Source organism: Medicago sativa, chromosome 3 (assembly GCF_051527215.1).
Source record: "Medicago sativa cultivar Bolivia chromosome 3, Bolivia_mono, whole genome shotgun sequence".
NCBI lineage: Eukaryota > Viridiplantae > Streptophyta > Magnoliopsida > Fabales > Fabaceae > Medicago > Medicago sativa.
Window position 1 is genome coordinate 86,651,859 of NC_140751.1, and position 21,423 is coordinate 86,673,281.

Sequence of the window (21,423 nt, forward strand, 5' to 3'; positions counted from 1 at the left end):
TAATTTTATTTTATCTTTAAGAGCAGGCAGCTTTAGCGTTGGTTGTGTAATGGCTATGTTCCGAATAGTTTTTTTTTTTTTGAAAGAGTGTTCCGAATAGTTTGTTGACCACCATTGCAGAAAGGTGACATGACATAGGGGGTGAACTAAAATTAATTCATTGGGCACTACATAAACAATGGTAACTACCCATCATCAACCATACAAAATTATTATTTATCTTTCAAATTCTTTCATTCAGCCAATATTTGTTAGAATTTCTTAAAATAATTCGTCTGCAACTTTAATAATTAATGTTTTTATGCATCTTTATTAAAACAGTTAATTTTGTATTAAATTTGAACCAAAACTAATTACAAATAAAAAAAAAACATAAACCTGTGAAATCAAGTTTAGATTAAACAACCCCCATTGAAGTAAAAACTACTTAATTTACCTATTTTGGTTCTATATTGCTCACCCCATTAAAGATACTTTAAAATATCGTATTATCAAAGTCTGATGAAGTACCGATGAAGTATCGTTAAATCATGTAGTAACTTTCAACTTATGAGTTTGCCACCTAAATTGTGTCCAATGGTAAAACTCTTATGGTTACATCTTTTAGTTTCAAGGACCATGGATAAAACTTCCATTACAAAGATGCTTTTAATGGATCTCACGTATACACACACTTATATTTACACTCACGCAAAAACATAAGTAGCGGCATATTGCAAAAGAACAAGACACAATTAAGGTGAAACTCTCAAGTCCTATAGGAAGATTCTAGGGTGAGTCGCATATATTCCTCTTAACTTAGCATGACAACCTCTCGTGGGAAACTACTTTAACTACCCTACCTTTCGGCAAACAACTAAACAAAGATGCAAATTTAGATCTCAATTGCAATAGCAACAACTAGTTCACACACTTGATGTTAATTCAAATCTGAAAGACACAGGCCATGGTAGTCGGTAGATGATACAATGATGAGCATCCAAAATGTCAACTTGGAAAATGCTTGGGACAAAGGAGTTTTGTTTTGTAGACTTTATGAATTTTGATTCGGCATCCATGGTCCTACCCACTGCCACGCCTCCCAGCATGGACCAATGTGTTGAAGAACATTGCCGGGTTAGCCACTACAAAGAGCTGCACATTGGCAGTAAACAACGTGGGAATTTGATTTGTGTTGACAGTGAACTTCACTCCGCATATAAAAATTGGAATTTACCTTTGTATTGCACGCATTAAAAAAGTGCAAAGGCAGAGATGCTAAAGGAACAAAAGAGTAGTGATATTTTGTCAACCATTTTGATACAACCTTTGAGACAACTTTGTTGTTCTCTCTTCTCATTGATCAAAAACAATAGAGAGAGAAAAAGGAATAGAGAGAATAAACACATAGTATGAGTATGAGAGATAAAGTTGTACAAAAGTTGTACCAAAATGGTTGTACAAATATCATTTCTCGGAACAAAAAGGGGGAATGACCTATTCAGAGTACACAAATATATAATCATGGACCGACATTTTGAGGACACCTGTTAATAAAAATGCTTATTGTTTTCTAGCGTCTTTCAAACCGTATGGATTAAATTGAAATTCATGAAAATATCATTACTTATTGTATGTTTGGTATAGCGTTTTAGGATGATTTATCAATTCACAATGCAATCTAAACGCTGAAATAAGGAAGCTACTAATTGGAGCTTCAAACCAAACGTACGTTTAGAAGGCTTTTGCCGTGAATACGAACAGGCACTTAGACATGAAGATGATGTATTTATTTACCAGCTTTCTAGGTATATAATCAAAATCAAAATCGTTCAAGGGCAAAACCAACTTAATGCTTGCATCCGGTACATATCCACTGATTAGTCAAGAAAAGAAATTCTGCTTATTCGTGACCACAAAATCAATCGATGATATGATACGGCCATCCAAATTCCAATTTTACACCACTTGTGGACCCTAAACCCTTTTCTTGTTGCTCCTATAGTTGTTTCTTTTTTCCCGAATATATTCATATTCATCCCTAAATATTAAGGAACGAGGGGCCAAAATAAGGAGTTTGAGCAGAGGAAACAATAAAACAGAATATACTTCATTAACCATTACCTAAGCGGTGCATAGGTGTAGACTACAGTGAAAAGGGTGTAGTGTATACACCAAGAGTAAGGAGAAAAAAAATCAAGTTATATGGACACGTACATCCTGAAGGGATTTGGGCAAGGATGTAGTAGCCAGAAGCAACAACATACATAATGAACAATCATTTTACTTCTTCCTCATGCTGCATAAACGGCCACTTAGAACTACAGATGTCACGCGATGAACTGCCATCATTGTCTTCTGAATGGATGTCTGCACTATGCTTCACCAAGTATTCAGCTATGGATTCTCTCTCGCACGTAACAGCGTAATGCAGTGGAGTTTGTCCATCATTATCCTTCAAAAAAGAAAACATCAGAACAGACAGTAGCAAATTTGAGTTTGACTTGAGTAAAAAATATGCACAAAACCATATCCCAAAGCCTAAACTATACTACATTATGCAACTTATGCAGTGAGGTTTACTCAAAATCCAACTAAAGTTCCATCCTGTTTTCATTCTAAACAGTTACAATTAAGCCAATAGTGCAGATGGAAATCCCCTGAAGGAATGCATTAAAACATATAGTATTGAATGAATACCTTGGCATTTACATCAGCATTCCTGCCAACCAGCAGCTCTGTGACATTAAGGTGACCACGATCCACAGCCCAGTGTAGCGGTGTCCGGCCTTCACTGTCTGCACATATTTCAAAAAACGCATATTGTTAAAGAAAAGGAAAAGTAATAATAGCATTATAAAGCTAATATTAATTTGATAAACCTCTGGCACGAGACAGCAAAATCAATCACAATAAGAATGCTGAAGATATTTATGGGACTTCAATCGTAATCAAGAAAATGATATTTTCACTACAATCCAAATAGTGTGATGTAATGAAAAATCTTGATGTATCCTCCTCTATGGGCAAAATAATAAAGACCTCCCAAATTAGTAGAGATCTACGAGATTTATTATCTCATGCTACATTGACAATTCAACTTCTAAAATTATAAATTGAACTTCATAAGTTTTACTTACAGACATTTTCTTACAAGATCAATCATTTCTTAAGGAAACATAATGTTGAAGACACTAAAGTTATGGTCTGATTATAGCTACATGTTTCCCATTTTTAAAGTGCCAATAGTGAATCTGTGGTATACTCCTTCCTAAGTACAAAGATGCAAGAGAGATGCATGTGGGAGTGAAAGTTAAAATGGAAATACGACGTCTGACAAGACAGACATAGCTCATTTAGGCCAGCTAATTCTTCACTTAAGCTAATTTTTTATAACTGAAAGGAAACAAAACACAACCAGCAAGATTAATTCCATGTAATGTCAATTCAGTTATCAATCAACTTTCTATCTTCAAATAGGCATTTTTAGGCCAATTGCTGAGGCTTTTTGAGAAAGACATAGCTCATGACTTAGCTGTTAAACAATTCCAAAACACTGAAATATACATATGCTTGTGTTAGGCTTGTCACGCAATGCCGCTAAAATTTAAGTTTATGTTGTCATACTGAAGTCGGTGATTTGCACTGAACAAAAGCTGCTAATGAGGGACTTTGTCTATTTGAAAGCCAAAAGACTTAAGATAAAATAAATAACTAACAACTTGCAGCACACTGAAGGATAATGTATACACTTGGAAAAGCAAATATCTAAATAACTCACCCTTCAAATTCACTGAAACTCCACTTTCGATACACTTTAGTAGATTAGTCATATCTCCCTCTCTAGCAAATCCGTGAATGGCATCCATTTTCCTATAAAGGAAGATAACGAAACATTAATATCTATCAATTTTTTTTTCTCCCAATAAATTGTTGCCTTTTGATGAAGAAGCTTCACGACTTCTGATTTTTATTGTTCAAATGTTATTCATTAGATAACCTTAGTACTCCGTACATTTAAATAATGTCATTAAAATATTATAGCCTACTGATTAATAAAGTAACCTTGTGATCAGTTCCTGAAATCATTCCTCCAAAATGCCAATAGTTTAATGGGAAAAAACACACGTGGCATCGGTGAGAATTGATCATTTGTGTAAATAAAAAAGGTGGTTCAAAAGAAGGATGACAAAAGCGCGACAAGGAGACAGATTAATGAGAAGGGTGTGTATTAGTTTTATCAAGCATGCTTGGCTCCTCCAAAGTGATGATATCTTGGTTCATTGGGTAAATCACTCATGTTAGAAGAGCCAAATCAAAGGACTCTCCATAAAAGCAAACCAAAGATTTTATGCGTATTCTATCCCCTATGATGCAAAGCTTAGAAACTTAAGAATTGAATCAGTTGATAATACATAAAACTGATATAAATACTTATATGACAATTAGTTTCAAAACTCCAAAAAAATTATTGAGTTGCAGAAGGTTGCCTTAATTCCAGAAACCCACAAAGCAATATTGTCCTTGCTCTGTTCAAATTTGAAACAACAATTTGATTTGTAATATTTCAAAGTTAAAACTAAGAAGGCCTATTATCACTTTGAGTGTATCCAAAGCCTAGCATATAACAAGACAAATTTAGGAAGGGGAAACAACTAATTTTGAGTTGAGAAAAAAACTTGAAAAAAACACCTTTAAGAAAAGATAAAGAAGCAGTATATTATGAACCAAGCTGCTTTGCAAAAAGCAGCAAAATGTACTTTCATGTTACCAAAATGATGTCTGATTTTTCTATTTTATTTTTAAAAATAATAAATTATTCTAGGTGCCAACCGTGTAATATATAAAGACCTATCATTAGATAGGGGAGCTGCAATACGCAAAAGATTCAGTCAACAAAGGCAAGACTAGAGAAGGGGAGAGGAGCCTCCGTAGAGAATCAATCTCACTTCAGATAGATTGATAGACCTCCTAAGAATCGGGACCGTTATAATTACCACTTGAAGACATCCCACCAATCTAACTACTGGAGAGACATCAGGGAAACATCAATCAAAGCAATTACATTTAACATTATATACATAAATTCATAACCAATTAGTGACGCATGGCCATCTACAGGTGATATATGCAGAAAAACTGATACAGTTTGAGTTTTACAAAATCTTACGAGTCACTGCCACATTCCTCTTCGTAAACAAAAGAGCTGAATACTGGTCCCATTGGTCCCCGAGCCTCTGAACTTGGGCCACCACCGTCGCCGGTTTTACTTCTCTGTCAAAGAAACAACACGAGTTGGGTAGTTAGAGACTGAATAAAAAAAAACTACACTGACACACACATAAAGAATGTAACTAGTAAAGAATAATTTCCTTTTAAATACATCATTCTCCCTTTTATAGAAAGAAATAGTGATTCATCAATGAGCACAAGAAAATACATCATTCTCCCTTGTATAGAAAGAAATAGTGATTCATCAATTTAGAGCACAAGAAACGGCTTATTAGCTCACCAAAGGTGCACCATCAAGCCAAGTAGGATATAGTTCCGACACAATGTCAATGTACTTCTGCATTGCATCCTCAGGAGGCATAGCACCCAATTTCTGCCACGCTTGCCTACAGAAAGTTGAAGGGTATATTAGCACTGAACCAAAACAATTAACAAAATAACCTTTCTTTTTACCGCACAGCGAGATTACCATACTTGACCAGGTAGGAAAAATGACTGCATGCAATTGTTGGTAACAGCACATCAAAATTTATAAATGATGCCTATTTCTCAAAATAAAAGACTTGTGTATGTTGGATTGCATTGAGATTTGAGATAGCCAGAATCATGGTGAGTCCCCGTGATTTTGGCGCAAAAGCTACATTGTGTACCACTACACAACCATGCCTTATCCCACCAAATGAGGTTGGCTACATGGATCAAATTACACCATAATGTTCTATCAAAAACCATATTTCGATCTAACTCATTAATCTCTAGATCTTTCTTAATAGTTCCTCTTATAGTTTTTCTTAGTTTTCCTCTCCCTTTAGTGATCTGACTATCCTCCATTTGATCTACTCTCACTACTACAAAATCTACCGTTCTTCTCTCTACAAGCCCAAACCACCTAAGCCTAGTTTCCACCATCTTTCTACTATAGGTGCTACCCCAACTTCCTCTCTAAATCTTCAATAAAATCGCAGTATAACTGTGATTTTTCCAAACTAACCGCTCATCCAAACGTTAATTTACAGCAGAGTTGGTCTAGCTTTAAATAGTGCAAACTACAATACAAATACATCCAAAATAGGCTAAAGAATCTATTTGAACTTATACCCAAGGAAAAAAAAAAAAAAAAAACTGCTATTAAAAACTCATAGAGGCAGCACAGCACACAAAAGATTCCAAATATATACACTATTAACCCTTTAAAATTGTTGCGTAATGTTAAAGCTTTTTCCTTTCTTTTATTGTCTTCTACAAGATACAAACTCAAACAAAAACAGTTTCAAGAAAGCAAGATTGAATACCATTTAGCACGAGCCGTCATTTTGAGAGGAGAAGGTTGAGCCGTACTACAAGGACCTTCAGTAGCAATCTTATACAACCCATAAAGCTGAAGCTGAACATCATTCGACACCTTCTGCGAAAGCCGGTCCGCGGCGGCAGCAGCAACAAAAGCAGTAGCAGCGCTGAAAGCCTCATCTAATTCAGTACTCTCCACACCTTCCCAATCATCATCATAATCATCATCCCCACCGTCAACGCTTTCGTTTCTGATGCTACCTTGCTCAGCCATAACCGACTCAGCTTCGGCTTCGGGACGGTGTCCGGGATCAGAAACGACGTCGTCTTGTTTTGTATCATCGTGTGAAACGACGGCGTTGGAGTTTGTGTTGCGTGTGATTGTGAGATTTTCGTTGTTGAATGAAACGACGATGGATATGAGTTTTGCAAGAAGGTAAGAGAAGATTAAACCGAGGAAAATTGATTGAAGAAGAGATTGCCAATCATGCCATTCACCCATTTTTCGTGAATGAAACTTGAAACCCTAGAAAAATATTGCAATTCACAGATTAAATACTGTGAAATAACATAGGTTTTAAGAAAATTATTTTTGTTTAAGCTAAAACCCTAATTAGTACTATTTTTTTTTTTTTTTTGTGAATGACGAAGATATTGAGGAAGATTTTGTGAGGAAATTTCGATCAAGGTGAGAAGAACCAAGAATGAGATGAACCGTGAGAGAATATTGTTTGGTCTTTCTGTGTGTTGGCGCCTGAAGGAGTTATCTGGTGTTGCGAGGGGTAACTGTGGTTTTGTGGACTCGTTGTTTAAGAGTGACACGTGGCATGATCATTGATTATTTGAAGAGAATCGTGGTGATGTCACGGAAAAGGATTGGAACAATTTGGCTTTTTTTAATGCGGTGGACCACGCGGTGTTGTGCCATATCTAATCTGTCTCTAACTGCCTCTTTAAATTTTGTAGGTCCTATACTTAGGTTGGGTGAAATGTGTACATGCCCTAACAAGGTAAAGATTATCTTGTCAAAAAATATCTAGGTAGAGATTATCTTCATTTTTTATTTAAAAGATTTCTCAATTAAGTCCATTGTCATATGATAATAACATAAGGATAAAGACTTAATTGTAAGATGTTTGACAAATACATATATTAGTTTAAAATATTAATAAGGTCGAAAACTAGTTTAAATGCGACTTTCAAAAAATAAATAGTAATTTACTGGGTATTCAATATATAAATTTACCATCAAACTAATTTAGTCATGATATGATTATCTCGTTAGTTTGATCTCAGACTTTCACAATATATTATATATTAATATTATAGACTTAAAAATCTTGATTACTACTATAAAACAAAAATACCCTTCTATAGGTTGATTTAGGCCCTGTTTGGATTAGCTTATTTTAGAGCTTATGCAAAACAGCTTATGCAAATAAATATGCATATATGTATTATTTTAAAGCTTGTTAATGTAGTTTATGAAAAAACAGTTTATAAAGGTATAATTTTCGTTTGTGAGAACTTATGAATTAAGATAAAAACTTATTTATTTGCATAAGCTCTTTTTCATAAGCTCAAAATAAGCTCAATCCAAACGAGGCCTTATTGTGTGCCGCATAGGGTACTATAGACTTGGTAGCAGGGACGAGTTCAAGGCAAGCTAATTAGGGGTAGTTGCCCGCACTTTGTTTTTTTTAGTAGCTTAGGTACTAGAATTCACTTTTTAAAGTGAATAAGTTGAGACTCCATACCCATTGACATGCTTAAGTGGAGTGTTTGGAGTTCGAGTTCGAACCTCAACCTATACATATAACAATACATTATCTCTGACAACTGAGCAGTGCATTGCTCAGACTTTGTTTAATTTTGTTAATTACATGATATTTTATTGTATGACCCACTTAAAAAAATGTCTTGCTCTCACATAGGCTATGAAAGTTTATCATCTATCAATTGTGACTAATCATGGGATGATTTTTCAAATAATTGTTTGGCGACATAAAATGAGAAATTATATTTTAGAGTGTTGTAAATGTAAAAATCTTACAACACCTTATCTTTTGGTCGGTAAATAGAATGATAATAGTCATTGAAACTCACAGACACAAGTGGAGAAGTCGGAGTACGAGTCTCAATCACAACATCTAATTTAACAATTTTGCGAATTGAGTTAGAATTTGTGGACTACAACCATTTTTTTTTTACAAAAAAAAAAACCTAACGGAAAAACTTATACACACTAAGTGCACAAAGAAGATGAATATTACGTGTTTGAACAGTCCATCAATATATCAAATGTCACTACAATTTTTTATCGTTTGAGTTGCACTTGCTAAACAATCCTATAAAACCTTTCAATCACGGAGATCACTTTAATTTGTAAATATTAACTTATCATCTATTTTTGGGACATACAATGGTAAAAATCTTGAAATATATAATTGTATTGTTCCTATCTATAACATAAGTCACTTTCTTCTGTCGATAAAAAATAGAATATTTTTTTTTCTGCCCCTATCGCAAAAAAAAATGTTATGTCTGCCCCTAGTTGAAAATTAATGTTACAAATACCCTTGTTCTTCTTTTAAGTTGGCGAACATGACCTTTTTTCAACAATTCTCTGCAACTTGCAGGTTCTGTCTGAATTAAGTTGGCGAGCAGGTTTTTTTTTAAGTTTTTTATTCATGTTCTTTGTTTGAATTGGCGAGCAAGCCATTTTTTATTTGTGTTCTACTTGTAAAATGGCGAGCATGTCATTCCTATTTATTTGTGTTCTACCAGGAAGCATGCCATTTCTATATTATTTTTTTGAAAGATTGCATTTCTATATTTTCAAAGGCGAACATGCCATTTTTTTCTATATTTTTTCCTTTTTTTTATTTCGGTCTAACTTTTGTTTTCTTTTTGTTTTACAATTTTTTTTATTAAAAAATCACTTTTCTTGAATTTAAAAAATAACCTAAAATAATTTTTTTAATTAAGCATTTACCAAAAATACATTAAAATGAAACGTTGTTACAAACTTAAAACATCTATTACATTTATCTTATCTTAATTTTGTGTCCATGAGTACTACATCCAACCAGTCATATTCGCAGGAATTGTCCAACTGTTAATCATCAGTAGTTAATTTTCTTCGTAATGTATTTTATTCCGAATTATCTTAATATAATTATTATTATTATTATTATCATTTCACTTGTGTATTTATTAATACTTTTAATTTTTTTAATTAAAAATATTTATATACAACGTAGGATAAACGATGATCGCAACTCCATTAAAAAATAATAATACAACGTATTCATTAAATTAGATGAACCTTCTTTCAATTTTTTTGTTTTTTAAATTAGATGAACTTAAAATGGCATGCTCGGCAATTTAAATATGGAACCATGGCAACCAAATAAAAATGGCTTTGCTCGCCATTTCAATCCAAGAACATCAAAAAAAAAATTAAAAAAGAATTGATCGCCATTCCATATGCAGAACTTACATAAAAGTTCTGAAAAAGCCTGCAAGCTTGCCGAAGAAGTTGAAAAAATGTTGATGCTCGCCAAGTTAAAAGAAGAACAGGGGCATTTGTATCAATAATTTTGAACTAGGGGTAGACATATCAATTTTTTTGGTGATAGGGGCAGACGAAAAAAAAATTCTAAAAAATAAGATAGAATAAAAAAGTCACTTTATTCGTAAATATTAACTTATCATCTATTTTTGGGACATACAATGGTAAAAATCTTGAAATATATAATTGTATATAATTGTTCCTATCTATAACATAAGTCACTTTCTTCTGTCGATAAAAAATAAGATAGAATAAAAAAGTCACTTTTATAAATAGGAATAAAAAGCTAGAAAATAAAAAAGTCACTTTTATTTTTATAAATAGGAATAAAAAGCTAGAAAAATTAAGAATTAGAATTAAAAAGCTAGTATGCGCATCCAGGGAATCGAACCCTGGTCAGTACCGTGGGAGGGTACTATGATACCACTACACCAGATGCGCTTTTTGTTGTTATCGGATAACAAAACTGCTATTTAACAAAGTATATTCCGCTCAGTACCAATATTTTACATCATTATTATTTTAAATAAAAACTAATTAATTTCACACCCCCATTAATGATAGAAACTGAAAAACTAACGTATTTGTATTTGAAAGAATGATGAAGACATCTTAAAAACAAGTGCAAGTATTTATTTTATTTTTTTGTTATTTTTGAACAGCACAAGTGCAACTATATCAATCATACCATTATTAATGTCTTCAATTTGTAAGTTGAGCTGAACATAAATGAAATAATAAAACACTACAAAGGAAAAGAAAACATTTCAATTTACTTTTGGATGTAATGTAGCAAACATCTACTAGTTCTCCTCATCAAGGCACCCTTATATATCACGAATTCATGATAAAGTAGCTTAAAAGAAAAAAATAAGACATGAATGAAGACATTCTGCTTAATTATCATCGACATCCTAGCTCAGCTCGACCCTCGTCGCCGATGGTTGTATTTCTGCATATCTTTTGGAGATCAATGTAACCAATGATAGTGTCCTCAAAAACTGCACCTTCCAGTTTAGCATCGTCAAAGGTGGAGCCTGACAAAACTGTGTTCCTAAATACAGCTCCCTGAAGATCTGCTTTCCCGAAATTAACACGATCCAACACTGCATTTGAGAAGTCCACACCTGTAAAAGATCACAATTGAGTCAGTGTCTTGTAATATGGCAAATACCAAATAGTATTAGTATGAATCACAACTTCCAAGTGGCTGAACACTTTCAAAATTGAGCATACTCATTGACAGAAGTCTCATATAAACGGTTTATAAAGTTCTGCACACTTTTTAGTAAGATCATTGAATGTACCAATTTCTATGATAAAATAAGCTTCGTTAACAAAAGTACCCTTATTAATAGTAGTTAGTGAATTAGTGAAATAAAGTAATTAATGTTTTATTAATAATTTAAAATGACAAATAATGCTAGACAAACAAGTATTCTAAATGTGACACTTAATAAGAGACAAATGGAGTAATATACATGGCATTCAACATAATGGCTTAAGCTTCACAGCTATTAGCAAAACATCTCTAAATTGAGCAAGAGTTGTGAAAGATGAATAAAATCAGAGGTAATTATTATCAGGAAATGAGTATCTTATATTCTTGTATACCATTCAAGTTTAGTAAATGTTTCCAACATAAAAGTTATTCTTCATAGATATAAGTTTATACGTGCTCCAGGTGTTTAGAATCGTAAGAATGTATAGAAACATGTATTTGGTCATTCATGAAGGCTAACAAATCCTCAACATTCAGACTCAGTTGATTTTGTACTAGTAAACAAGGTTACCTTTAAAGCTGCCCCCAACTGCATAAGCCTTTGACATTACAACTTCTGTCATGTCAGCACCGTCAAACTTAGCATCTGACATTAGTGCTGCAGACAGAGTCTTCCCCTTCAGGTTGGATTTTTCATTTGTGAAGTCACATTTCCGGAGATCTAATGCTTTGTCGTACACACCATTTGCCTGACCAATTGTGTTGCCAACAAATGCACGTTCGCAGCGATTGGGCTCAGTTGACAATGGGGGCAGTCTCTGCAAAAGAAGTGTGAATCACATTTGGCTAAGGCTCTCACAAATTTAAACTTAATAACATTTTTATAACATGATACATCACTGAAACATAATAAATTTGCATATTTCATCAAAAGAAAATAAAAATGACATGTTATTAAATATTCAATACCAACCTAAATGGAAAATTGCCTTGAGCTTGATCAAAAAATGATAGTTCGATAAAATATAGAACAAAGATATATAAACAAGAACCAATCACAATGAAAAAACACACAAAAATTGGGTTGGTAAGTGACACTACTCCGAGACTTCCTAGTACAAGACCAGATCCCAGAAAGACAATGAAAATCGTAGGTCATATTTCAAAGCTTAGAAGGACACAACCTCAGACTCTTGACATTTTACCCGAATGACCATTTGAATGAAATGATGACGTAAATGTCTCTAAAGATGGACTAATTTTCACCCAAACTTGTAATAGGCTTCCTAACCAAACCCATGTGTAGAGGGGACCATGTGTTAGGTCTGCTATGTTACTGTTAGTGGAGAAGGTTAGTAAGTTAATTAGATTGGATTATTAGTTTTGGTTTGGTTTGCTGGGGCTCAGGTGTTTTTAGGCCCTGCAGTGGTTGGTTTTCGCTTTGGTTTTGGCTCCTGGGACGCTCATTGGTGACGCAGAGGTATGCTGCTGCTGGCTATTTTCCGTAGTATATCCCGGAGTCATATTCGAGTGGTTTGGGTGTTTTGGTGTGCCGCCTATATACGGCCACTGTTGTATTTCTGTCGCTATTTCCGCGAGTTTTGGGAGTGTCTTACACCCTCTCGTCGATGAATAATATTTGCCGTTTCAAAAAAAAAAAAAAAAAGGAGCAGGGTTAGGAAGGGTATTCAGTAAGTAAACCAAATTGAGACAACAAGGGATCAGATTTTCTAGAACTAACTGAGAATGCATCTTTCATTTATTTCAATAAAGAATTCTTTCTTTCTTCTTCTACACCAGTTGGTTCCTATGACCACATTCCACAGACAATTGCCATTAACGACAAGTGCCAAAACTTGTCAAAACCATTTGGATTTATAGATACATTGAGAAAGAAAGTCACTTTTAATTACAAGTGCACAAACTTGTCAAAACCATTTGGTCCTATATTACATGTTTTAATTTGTACAGTGTCACTTGCAAGTTTACAACTAACTTGTTAACCAAAGAAAAATTCTCCTGATCAACTGTGACACTCGGTATCATGTTAGCATGGAGAGAAACAGAAGATACATCGAGAAAGAAACCATTTGATCTCTTCCCCTGAGTGCATATGTTGAGAGTAAAATCTATTTTTAAATCATCGCTATATATCTTATACAAAACACCTAATAAGTTCAGTACTATCATGCACATGTAAGTTGTTACAATAGCCAAATCAAGTCATTTTGATTTCTTCAAAAAAAAAACAATAGCCAAATCAAGCGTCTCATTGAACTTGTTTTTGTCGAAAATTCATATTTCAAACTTCCTTATTCAGTATAGCACTGTGACAGAATGATTAAAAATAAGTGAACATATTTTACAAAAATAGCTTATACATAAACACATGAAAAATTATTTAAGTTATGAGCTTAGTTGAATTGTTTGTCCAAACTGGGCCTTAGCCTAATAATCTTATACGATTGTTTTATTCACTCTCATTCATAAATCAAAATATGTTTGAAATATAAGATACCTAACTAATGATTGCATTGAGTGATAAGTGAGTGTTAATATTTTCAGGTGAATTTGAACCTGAGTAGCAGCAGTAACGGGAAATGAAGCAGAAGTAACAGCATAAGCTGCAAGAATACCACAGGCAACACCCTTGATTTTGTTGAGACTAAGTAACCTTGGTTTATTCACAGTTCCATCTAACTCAGCTTCGCCTTCTCCTACAACTACAAGAGAACAAACAAATTTAAATGTCTTGGTTATATTTTACATGAAGTAAGCAATGCTATAAAATCAAGTGAAAGAAATGAAAGAGAGTGAGACCAGAGCAAGTGATTGTGAAGGGTGAAGCAGAAGTGGTGAAACATGGTCGTTTGGTTGAGTAGTTGCGTATGGACAAATTGGTTCGCGGGAGTTGAATTGAAAGGTTGGCCATTCTTCTTTCTGCACTTCAATTTTTGGAGCATTCAGAATCAGACAGACCACTCCACACCCTTTGCTTATCTGCGGATAAATATGTTACCTGGCATCACACGTGGCACTATGATATAATATCTATTTTATCAATATACAAATTTTAAAATTTCAAACCCGTGCACTTAGCTCCGTAGGGATAAATATAATGCATAATATATATAAGGTTCGGAGTTAAAACTCCGACAACCAAAAAAAATATACAAATTTTAAAAACTACCTTTTTTTTTTTCAGGAGAAAAGCTACCATTTATAAATATGAATGTTCAAATACATTGTGGTCTCCTATTTCAAACAGATTTTAATCTCCATGTTACAAGAAGGGGTGGGAATAAGCCATGTCAGACTAAGCTACGATAGGTCTGACCTTTAGCCTTCGAAAAAATTTGCAAGTCTGAATCTGACCTATGATTTTTTGTAGGATTATTTTGTTGGTCTACCTTAACCTATTTAAGAATCTGATCTGAAAGCTTATTTACATGCATCCTTCATATTAAAATAATTATATAGTCAATTTTATCTACTTTTAAATAAGCTAAATCGGCCTTAAAACTTATTTCACTTGTAAGGTTTGTCTATCACTATAAGGCATGAAAAGGCAATTTTACTATAAAGCCTTAATGCCTATTTAAAAAGTCTATTATTTATGTTGTTTCTTGATTTTTATGTTTAATATAAATTATATTTTAATATAAATAAAAAATAAGTAAATAATGATGAATGCATCACCTAAAATTAAGTTAAGTGACGTCGAGAGTAGTTTTTATTAAACTAAAATAGTAAATAATGAGTCCACTAAAAATATGAAAATTATCATTCAAACATTTGTGTACTGTGTTACATCTTCTAAAAATCTATATATAAAAAATCAATAAAACAATCAAAATAAAAAAGTTAATTAGTTTTCCAATTGATACACTATTAAAAACATGAGACTAAAATCATAGAAGAAAATTGACAAATATACTGTGATTTATAAATAAAAATGTGTTTTTTGTCAACTTGCCCCATCTCTATTGTGTTTTCTAGCAGATTAGACGAAACGAGTAGCAACCGCTTCAAAATCTTAACTTGCTCCACAAGAAAAGCAAGTTAAACGGACCGATCTGACATATTGATTGTTTTGTTATCTTGTATACGAGGAGTTTGGTATGCTCCATTTAATGGATGTTCCATTTAGTTCATTTAAGGTTTGGAGGCAAGACATGTGACAATTAAACATCCAAGGATAAATCTGTCAACAACAAAAAAAATCCAATGTTTAATGTTTTAAATTAAAAATAAAAAAAAATTAACATTTGTTTAATAAAACAGATTCCTTCCTCTTCCATCTTTATCAACACCACCATCCCTATTCCCCATCTCCACCTTCTGGCTCTTTCACCGTCGTTGATCTCTCAAACTTGATTCTCCGACCGATTGCAGCACCTCTCCTCTCTACTCCCAAATTGTTGATTTCTCTCAAACCTATCACTTTCTTGTAGTCTTAAAATTCTCAGACCCAAATCTCAATTTATCTTGGGTCATATTTCACTGTAATCAATTCTCACTGCATCTTGAGAATTTCTCAATTAAGTATCTCACTTTCAAAATCAAGTATCTCATTAGTAAACCAAATCGTAACAAATACATAAAATTTGAGTATCTCACTTTCAATCGACGACGACGAAGGAGGAAAGCGACGGCGAATGGGGAGAGGGACGACGGTACAAATAAAGATGAAAGAGGATGGGACTTGTTTCAGAGGAAGTGGGAGACACATTTTTTTAATTAAACAAATGTTTATTTTTTTAATTTATTAACATCTCAACTCGAAGAAATTTGTTTACCACATGTAGATGGACTAAATCAAGTGGTAGGTAAATGGAGCATACATGTACTCATAATAACGGGGGAGTGGTTGAAAATCAAAATAAAAAGAAAAGATAAAGGATAGGAATGGGAATTGGAAATTAGATGGCAAGTCAAGTCAATCGGCCAGCCATGATCCGAAAATATTGTGTAAGAACAAGAGTCACGTGTTGACCAAAACAGACATAATGAAATTGAATAATAACGATTATATCCCAGTTTTCACGATAAAGAATTAGTTAATTCCATTTCACAATTTCATTCTCTTAATTCTCTTTCTGATTCCATCGTTAATCAGAAGAAGCAAGAGAATCATCCATGGAGAGACCAGGACCAGAGGGTGAAGGGTATTGCTGGAACGGAATGGCGAGCTGGATAGGGATGAATCTTGCAACGGCTTTCTTTGCATCTTTGGAACGGTGTTCTTGCATCAATCTCTCCACCTCCGATGATCCTGACGATCCTCTTCTCATCCTTCCCTCTGATTCCAACAGATTCTCCGATGAATCTTCTCATCCTCAACCACAGCCTCCTCCTCCTTCCGACAACAAAAACAACAACGCCGCTGTTTGAGTTTTAGGGTAGTTTTAATACTATCACCCTTTCTGTTGTTTTGTGTTTTCTCAATAAACAATATGGATTGTGATTGTGAGTAAATTTGGATATGAAAGTTTCTTATTATTTACATAGCAATTAACAATTAACATGCCTCTTCCTGTTTTTTTCATATTCTTTTAATATTCATCCGTGATTAACATTTTAATTGGTTTTCAATGTTATAAATTTTTATATAACCTGCTATTAATTTGTCAACCATATGCGGATCACAAGCCATTGCACGTTAGTGCATTTGACTTGAGTTTCATGCCTCCGTTGAAAGAGTCGTTTTTGCATTTGAATTTATCAAATTTGGTGAGAGCAGTTCTTCAATGTATCAAAATTATGAAAACATTGTTGAATGTGCCTTTACTTAGCAAATTTGATCTCAAATGTGTATGTTGTTACTTGTTAGTTAGTTTGATATTCAAATGTGTATTTCGTTGGTTAATTTAATGCAAGAAATTGGTAGCAAAAACACTCTTGACGATTTGCTCTAGTATTTGTTTGACAAGTCGGATCTTCAGAAATCTACTAATTAATCCAAAACTAGTGAACACCATGTATCACCAACACTTTTGGTCACATATTGTCCGGTCATGTGTTGCTGGTCGACACAAGAACACCAACAAATGTGATTACAATTAATTAACTTTCTCAAATTATTACATGTTGACATGTATCAGCGTTGTGTCGCGTGTACTTGTATGCGTCTATGTAAGTTTTTAATAGATACTAAATGCAATATCCAGTTTACTGTTTCACAAATTTCTGAGGGATCCCAACATTTTGTTTAAACAAAGTTCCTTTAATCCCCCTTTCATCACAATTCTTCAGTAGTCTCACATTTGATTATACATGACTGTGTGTTGGGTTGCGATTCAACATTTTGAACACATTTGCAGGATACATATTCTGAAGTAGAATTGTTCCCTTGTTTTGTTTGTAACAACAAATTTCATTCTCTAGAAGTATGATACTTAGCAATATAGCACACACAAATTTCTCATCATATTATGAATTCAATGTTACCTTGAGTTCCTCAGTGCCATTTAGATGGTTTCCAATCACAGGTGTTTCATTAACATGCAAGCATACAAACAACATTTTAGCTTTGTTCTTCACATTTGGAGAAACCTTGAGTTCTTCTATTGCACATTTGGTGAAACCTTCTTACAATAAGAAGGAGCCTATCGTTTTGTTGCAATAGGCTCTTGGTGCCTGTTTTGGCCCATATATAGATTTCTTCATCCTATACACATGTCTTTGGTGCCACCAACCTCTAATTGAGGTGGCTGCACTACATGCACTTCCTACTTTGATGGCTAAGAAGACAAATTTCATCAAGTTCAAATAGTGGCCAACTTCTCATACCTGCAAAACCAATCACCAATCTTATAGTTTCAATTATGGGCACTGGTGCAAATACATTGGAGTATACCAAACCAACCATTTAGAGAAACGTTTTTGCCACCAATCTAGCTTTGTACTTGGCAATAGATCCATTTTGCTTTAATTTTGTTGTAAATCCATTTTACTATGGCTTTCAGCCCCCCACCCTCCTCATGGCTTCTTATTTTTCAAACTTTTTAATGTATTTCATCTTCAAATCAATTGGCTCTACATCCGCCAATAATGCAAAATATACCAGGTCTTCCTCAGCTGCTGCACTATAAGAAAACAATTCAAAGTCAAAATGTATTAGGTCTTCCATGAGAAAGTAACTCAACGCCATCTTATCTTGCTGGCATATGTCTTTGCTTTTGTAGTCTCTAACGCTGATTTGTATGCTCTCTGCTATTTATTTCACCTCTTCATTGTTTTACTCTTCTTCAAGCATGATTGTCTCTGCTGTTCCAATCTTGTTGTGCTTCGTTTCCCAATCCGGCAATCCCATCGGTTGTCTCATCAATTACCAGTTATCACTTCTCTATTGTAAGGAATTTTCTGAATTGAAAGGTTATACAGCCTATATGCTCCAGTAGGCAGTAGGATGATACCCCTCATGATCAGAAAGAGATTGATCATGATTGGCAGGAGATCCCTTGTTTCCACCTCTTTTGTTCCTCCATTTTCCTGAGGACAAACTTTTTAACTCAATGCAAAACCAATTTTTGTCATTTGTAGGCATTTTTTTTAAAGTCAATTGGCATTATCCTTCAGTTTACCAGGGATTGTTAGAGCTTCAACAAGATTTTTGGTGTAATTCAGTTTTCATTTTCCAATCAATGAGATAAGTGGTTATTCGATTTATACTCTGAAATTGTGTGTTTCTTCATATAAAAGATTAGCTTAAGAAGTGACTATTTGAACTAGAGTGCGTACAACCACATTTGTCTGTCTCAAAATAAACTCAACTATAAAGTTTGGCAATACTGGAAGAAGCTCCTTGTACCAATGAATAATGGATCCGTATTTCGTCCCTTCTACATGTTTGTCTTAAATGCTATTCATCTCAAAAACTACAAATGGTAGCTCCATTAGTCTAACCCACCGAATAGCCTTGAGCATTGCTAGCACTTCTCCTTCACGCACCTCATATGTCGAATTAAACCAACAAGTTAAAGCTTCTGCAAAGTGCCCATTATAATTTAACTGTTAAACCTTATGACATTAACCCAACATCTATCTATATATTAGTATGTTACATTTGAAATAACCAAAGGGGAACTTTAGTCCAAAATATCCCACTCTTCGTAGGTTATATATGATCCTGCAATTGAGAATGAAATGAGTAATTTTCAAATCAAGCCAAACAGTTTGGACTCGATTAACTGTCTGGAGAGGTTCTTTAGAATTAATCAAATGAATTAAAAAGCTCGTTTCCATTTCAATATCAAATTTGATTATTATTTTTATTATTTATTTCATGAAGAACAAAAAATATTGTGGTTGAAGCAATTACAAATGACAGACTTTAGACCATAGTACCAGACACTAAAAACGAATATGTTAGACCACAATAGGGGTAATTAGAAAATATGATTTGTGGGGCCTAAGGCCCTCTTTTGTCCCAAAAAAAAAAGAATGATTTGTGACACATTTGGTTTGAGGGTCTTTGGGTTTTGCTAACGTTATATTTGAGCTTGATTCAAAGATAACAGAGACAGACTAACTTCTCTGATTTGTTCAACAAGTCACCAACCAACTAACTAAAACAACTATCATACAATATATATTGAATTGCAATCAATTAACATCATCTGTAAAAAATATAAAAAATCACAACTTACTTACATCACAATTAATCCTTCTAAGACATGAATTACCTCACAACAATACCTAATACCTAAGTTGTATGCAAGATGCAGTTATCAACGAAATGATTAGTTTGCTTGGCTAAAAAAATAATATCAGCAATGTTGATTTAACGTCCTTAAAACTTTTCAAAAAAGCACAAACCTACCGCACGGGCCTCATATCATCATTTGATGGAATAAGCACATGGAGTAGTATTTCGGAGGGAAAAATCCTTTGCATGGGACCCGGAGAGGTGGGACGAAACCACGTTTTTGAATAGTTACAGATGATGATCCCTCCTTTCATCGTATCTTTTGTTTGTCCTATTCATATCTTATTTTAGGATACCCCTGATATGGACCCCAAATTACAGGGATCATCCATGAACCTCAAAGAATGACTTGCTATAACCAGTCAACAACCTTCACCGTTTTTTACAAGGAAAATAAAAACTACTTAAAAACAAAAACTTCTTTCATCTTTCTTCAACAATCAATATACAACCCAACCTTCATCTCCTTCAACATCAACAACTATGACCCATAATTGTGGAAAGAATAAAGATTTGATTTTTTCCATGTGTTTGTTGAAGTTCTACTCTAATAGCTGTTAAATCTGCAGATGTTGTACTAGATTATTGATTATTTTATTTTAATAAAAATATCAAATATTTTAAAATTTCCAATCCACAAATTGTTGATAGACCATTTTGAAAATAATGAAAACGATAACCCTCCAGTTCATAATATTATTCGAACAAAATACTGATTTGGAGAATGAACACGGTCCATTAGTATTAATCACCACAATCTTGCACCAGCATTGTGAACCTTCTTAGTGAAAACCAAGTTATTGTGGTTAATTTTTCATTTTATTTTGATGAATCAATTTATTGTTGTTGTTGTTGTTGAAGCTTGCTGTTGGTTCTAAATTCTAACAAGTGGAGAATGAAAACCTATTAAAATGATGCTAATCTTTAAATCTAAAAGAAGCAGAAGAAAAAGTCAAAGGCCAAAGCATCAACGATTGATTTTGCTACTACAGGTTGCTGAACATAACATCTAAGCCATGTTTGATGCTTTGACACTGGAAACACAGTTAACCTTTGTTGTAATTTAAGTCACAAAGGAAGAACGTGAGAAAACAAATTTTCCAATTTGAGAGAGGTTTAAGGTCTCAAGGGGAGAGAGGATTTGCCACATATGCCTTAACCCTCAATTGCAGGTCAAAAGGATGGGTTCACCCGTGGACCCTTATAAATAAGGTCCATATTAGGGGTTCCCCTTGTTTTAATCACTATTCTTCATTTTTGTTTTTGCTGTATCATTAGTCTTCATATATGTTGTTTTTGGATTTCCAAACTGTTGTATTTGGATTTCCAAATTCTATTATCTACCGAAGTTGTTACTAGGTTGAGTCACGACCAGGTCGCTCTCTTTAAGACGTTTCGTGGCACTACCCAAAATTGTGC

General features: G+C 33.8%; 2 protein-coding genes and 1 non-coding gene across 3 annotated transcripts; all 3 read right to left on the minus strand.

Moving 5' to 3' along the window:
- Positions 1-2,073: 2,073 nt before the first annotated feature.
- On the minus strand, positions 2,074-7,209 carry ACBP1 (acyl-CoA binding protein 1). The gene is made up of 6 exons (XM_085755135.1): positions 6,504-7,209; positions 5,492-5,597; positions 5,150-5,253; positions 3,761-3,852; positions 2,680-2,777; positions 2,074-2,434 (listed from the first exon to the last, which is right to left on the minus strand). Exons 1-6 carry the CDS (start codon positions 6,998-7,000, stop codon positions 2,258-2,260), a joined length of 1,074 nt encoding a protein of 357 aa, XP_085611261.1. The 5' UTR covers positions 7,001-7,209; the 3' UTR covers positions 2,074-2,257.
- Positions 7,210-10,442: 3,233 nt separating this feature from the next.
- On the minus strand, positions 10,443-10,513 carry TRNAG-CCC (transfer RNA glycine (anticodon CCC)). The gene has a single exon. It is a non-coding gene; the product is annotated as a tRNA-Gly (tRNA).
- Positions 10,514-10,825: 312 nt separating this feature from the next.
- LOC146941371 (Tetratricopeptide repeat (TPR)-like superfamily protein) lies at positions 10,826-14,274 on the minus strand. The gene is made up of 4 exons (XM_085755136.1): positions 14,115-14,274; positions 13,872-14,017; positions 11,866-12,112; positions 10,826-11,199 (listed from the first exon to the last, which is right to left on the minus strand). The coding sequence occupies exons 1-4, from the start codon at positions 14,224-14,226 to the stop codon at positions 10,976-10,978; spliced, it is 729 nt and encodes a 242-aa protein (XP_085611262.1). The 5' UTR covers positions 14,227-14,274; the 3' UTR covers positions 10,826-10,975.
- Positions 14,275-21,423: the final 7,149 nt, after the last annotated feature.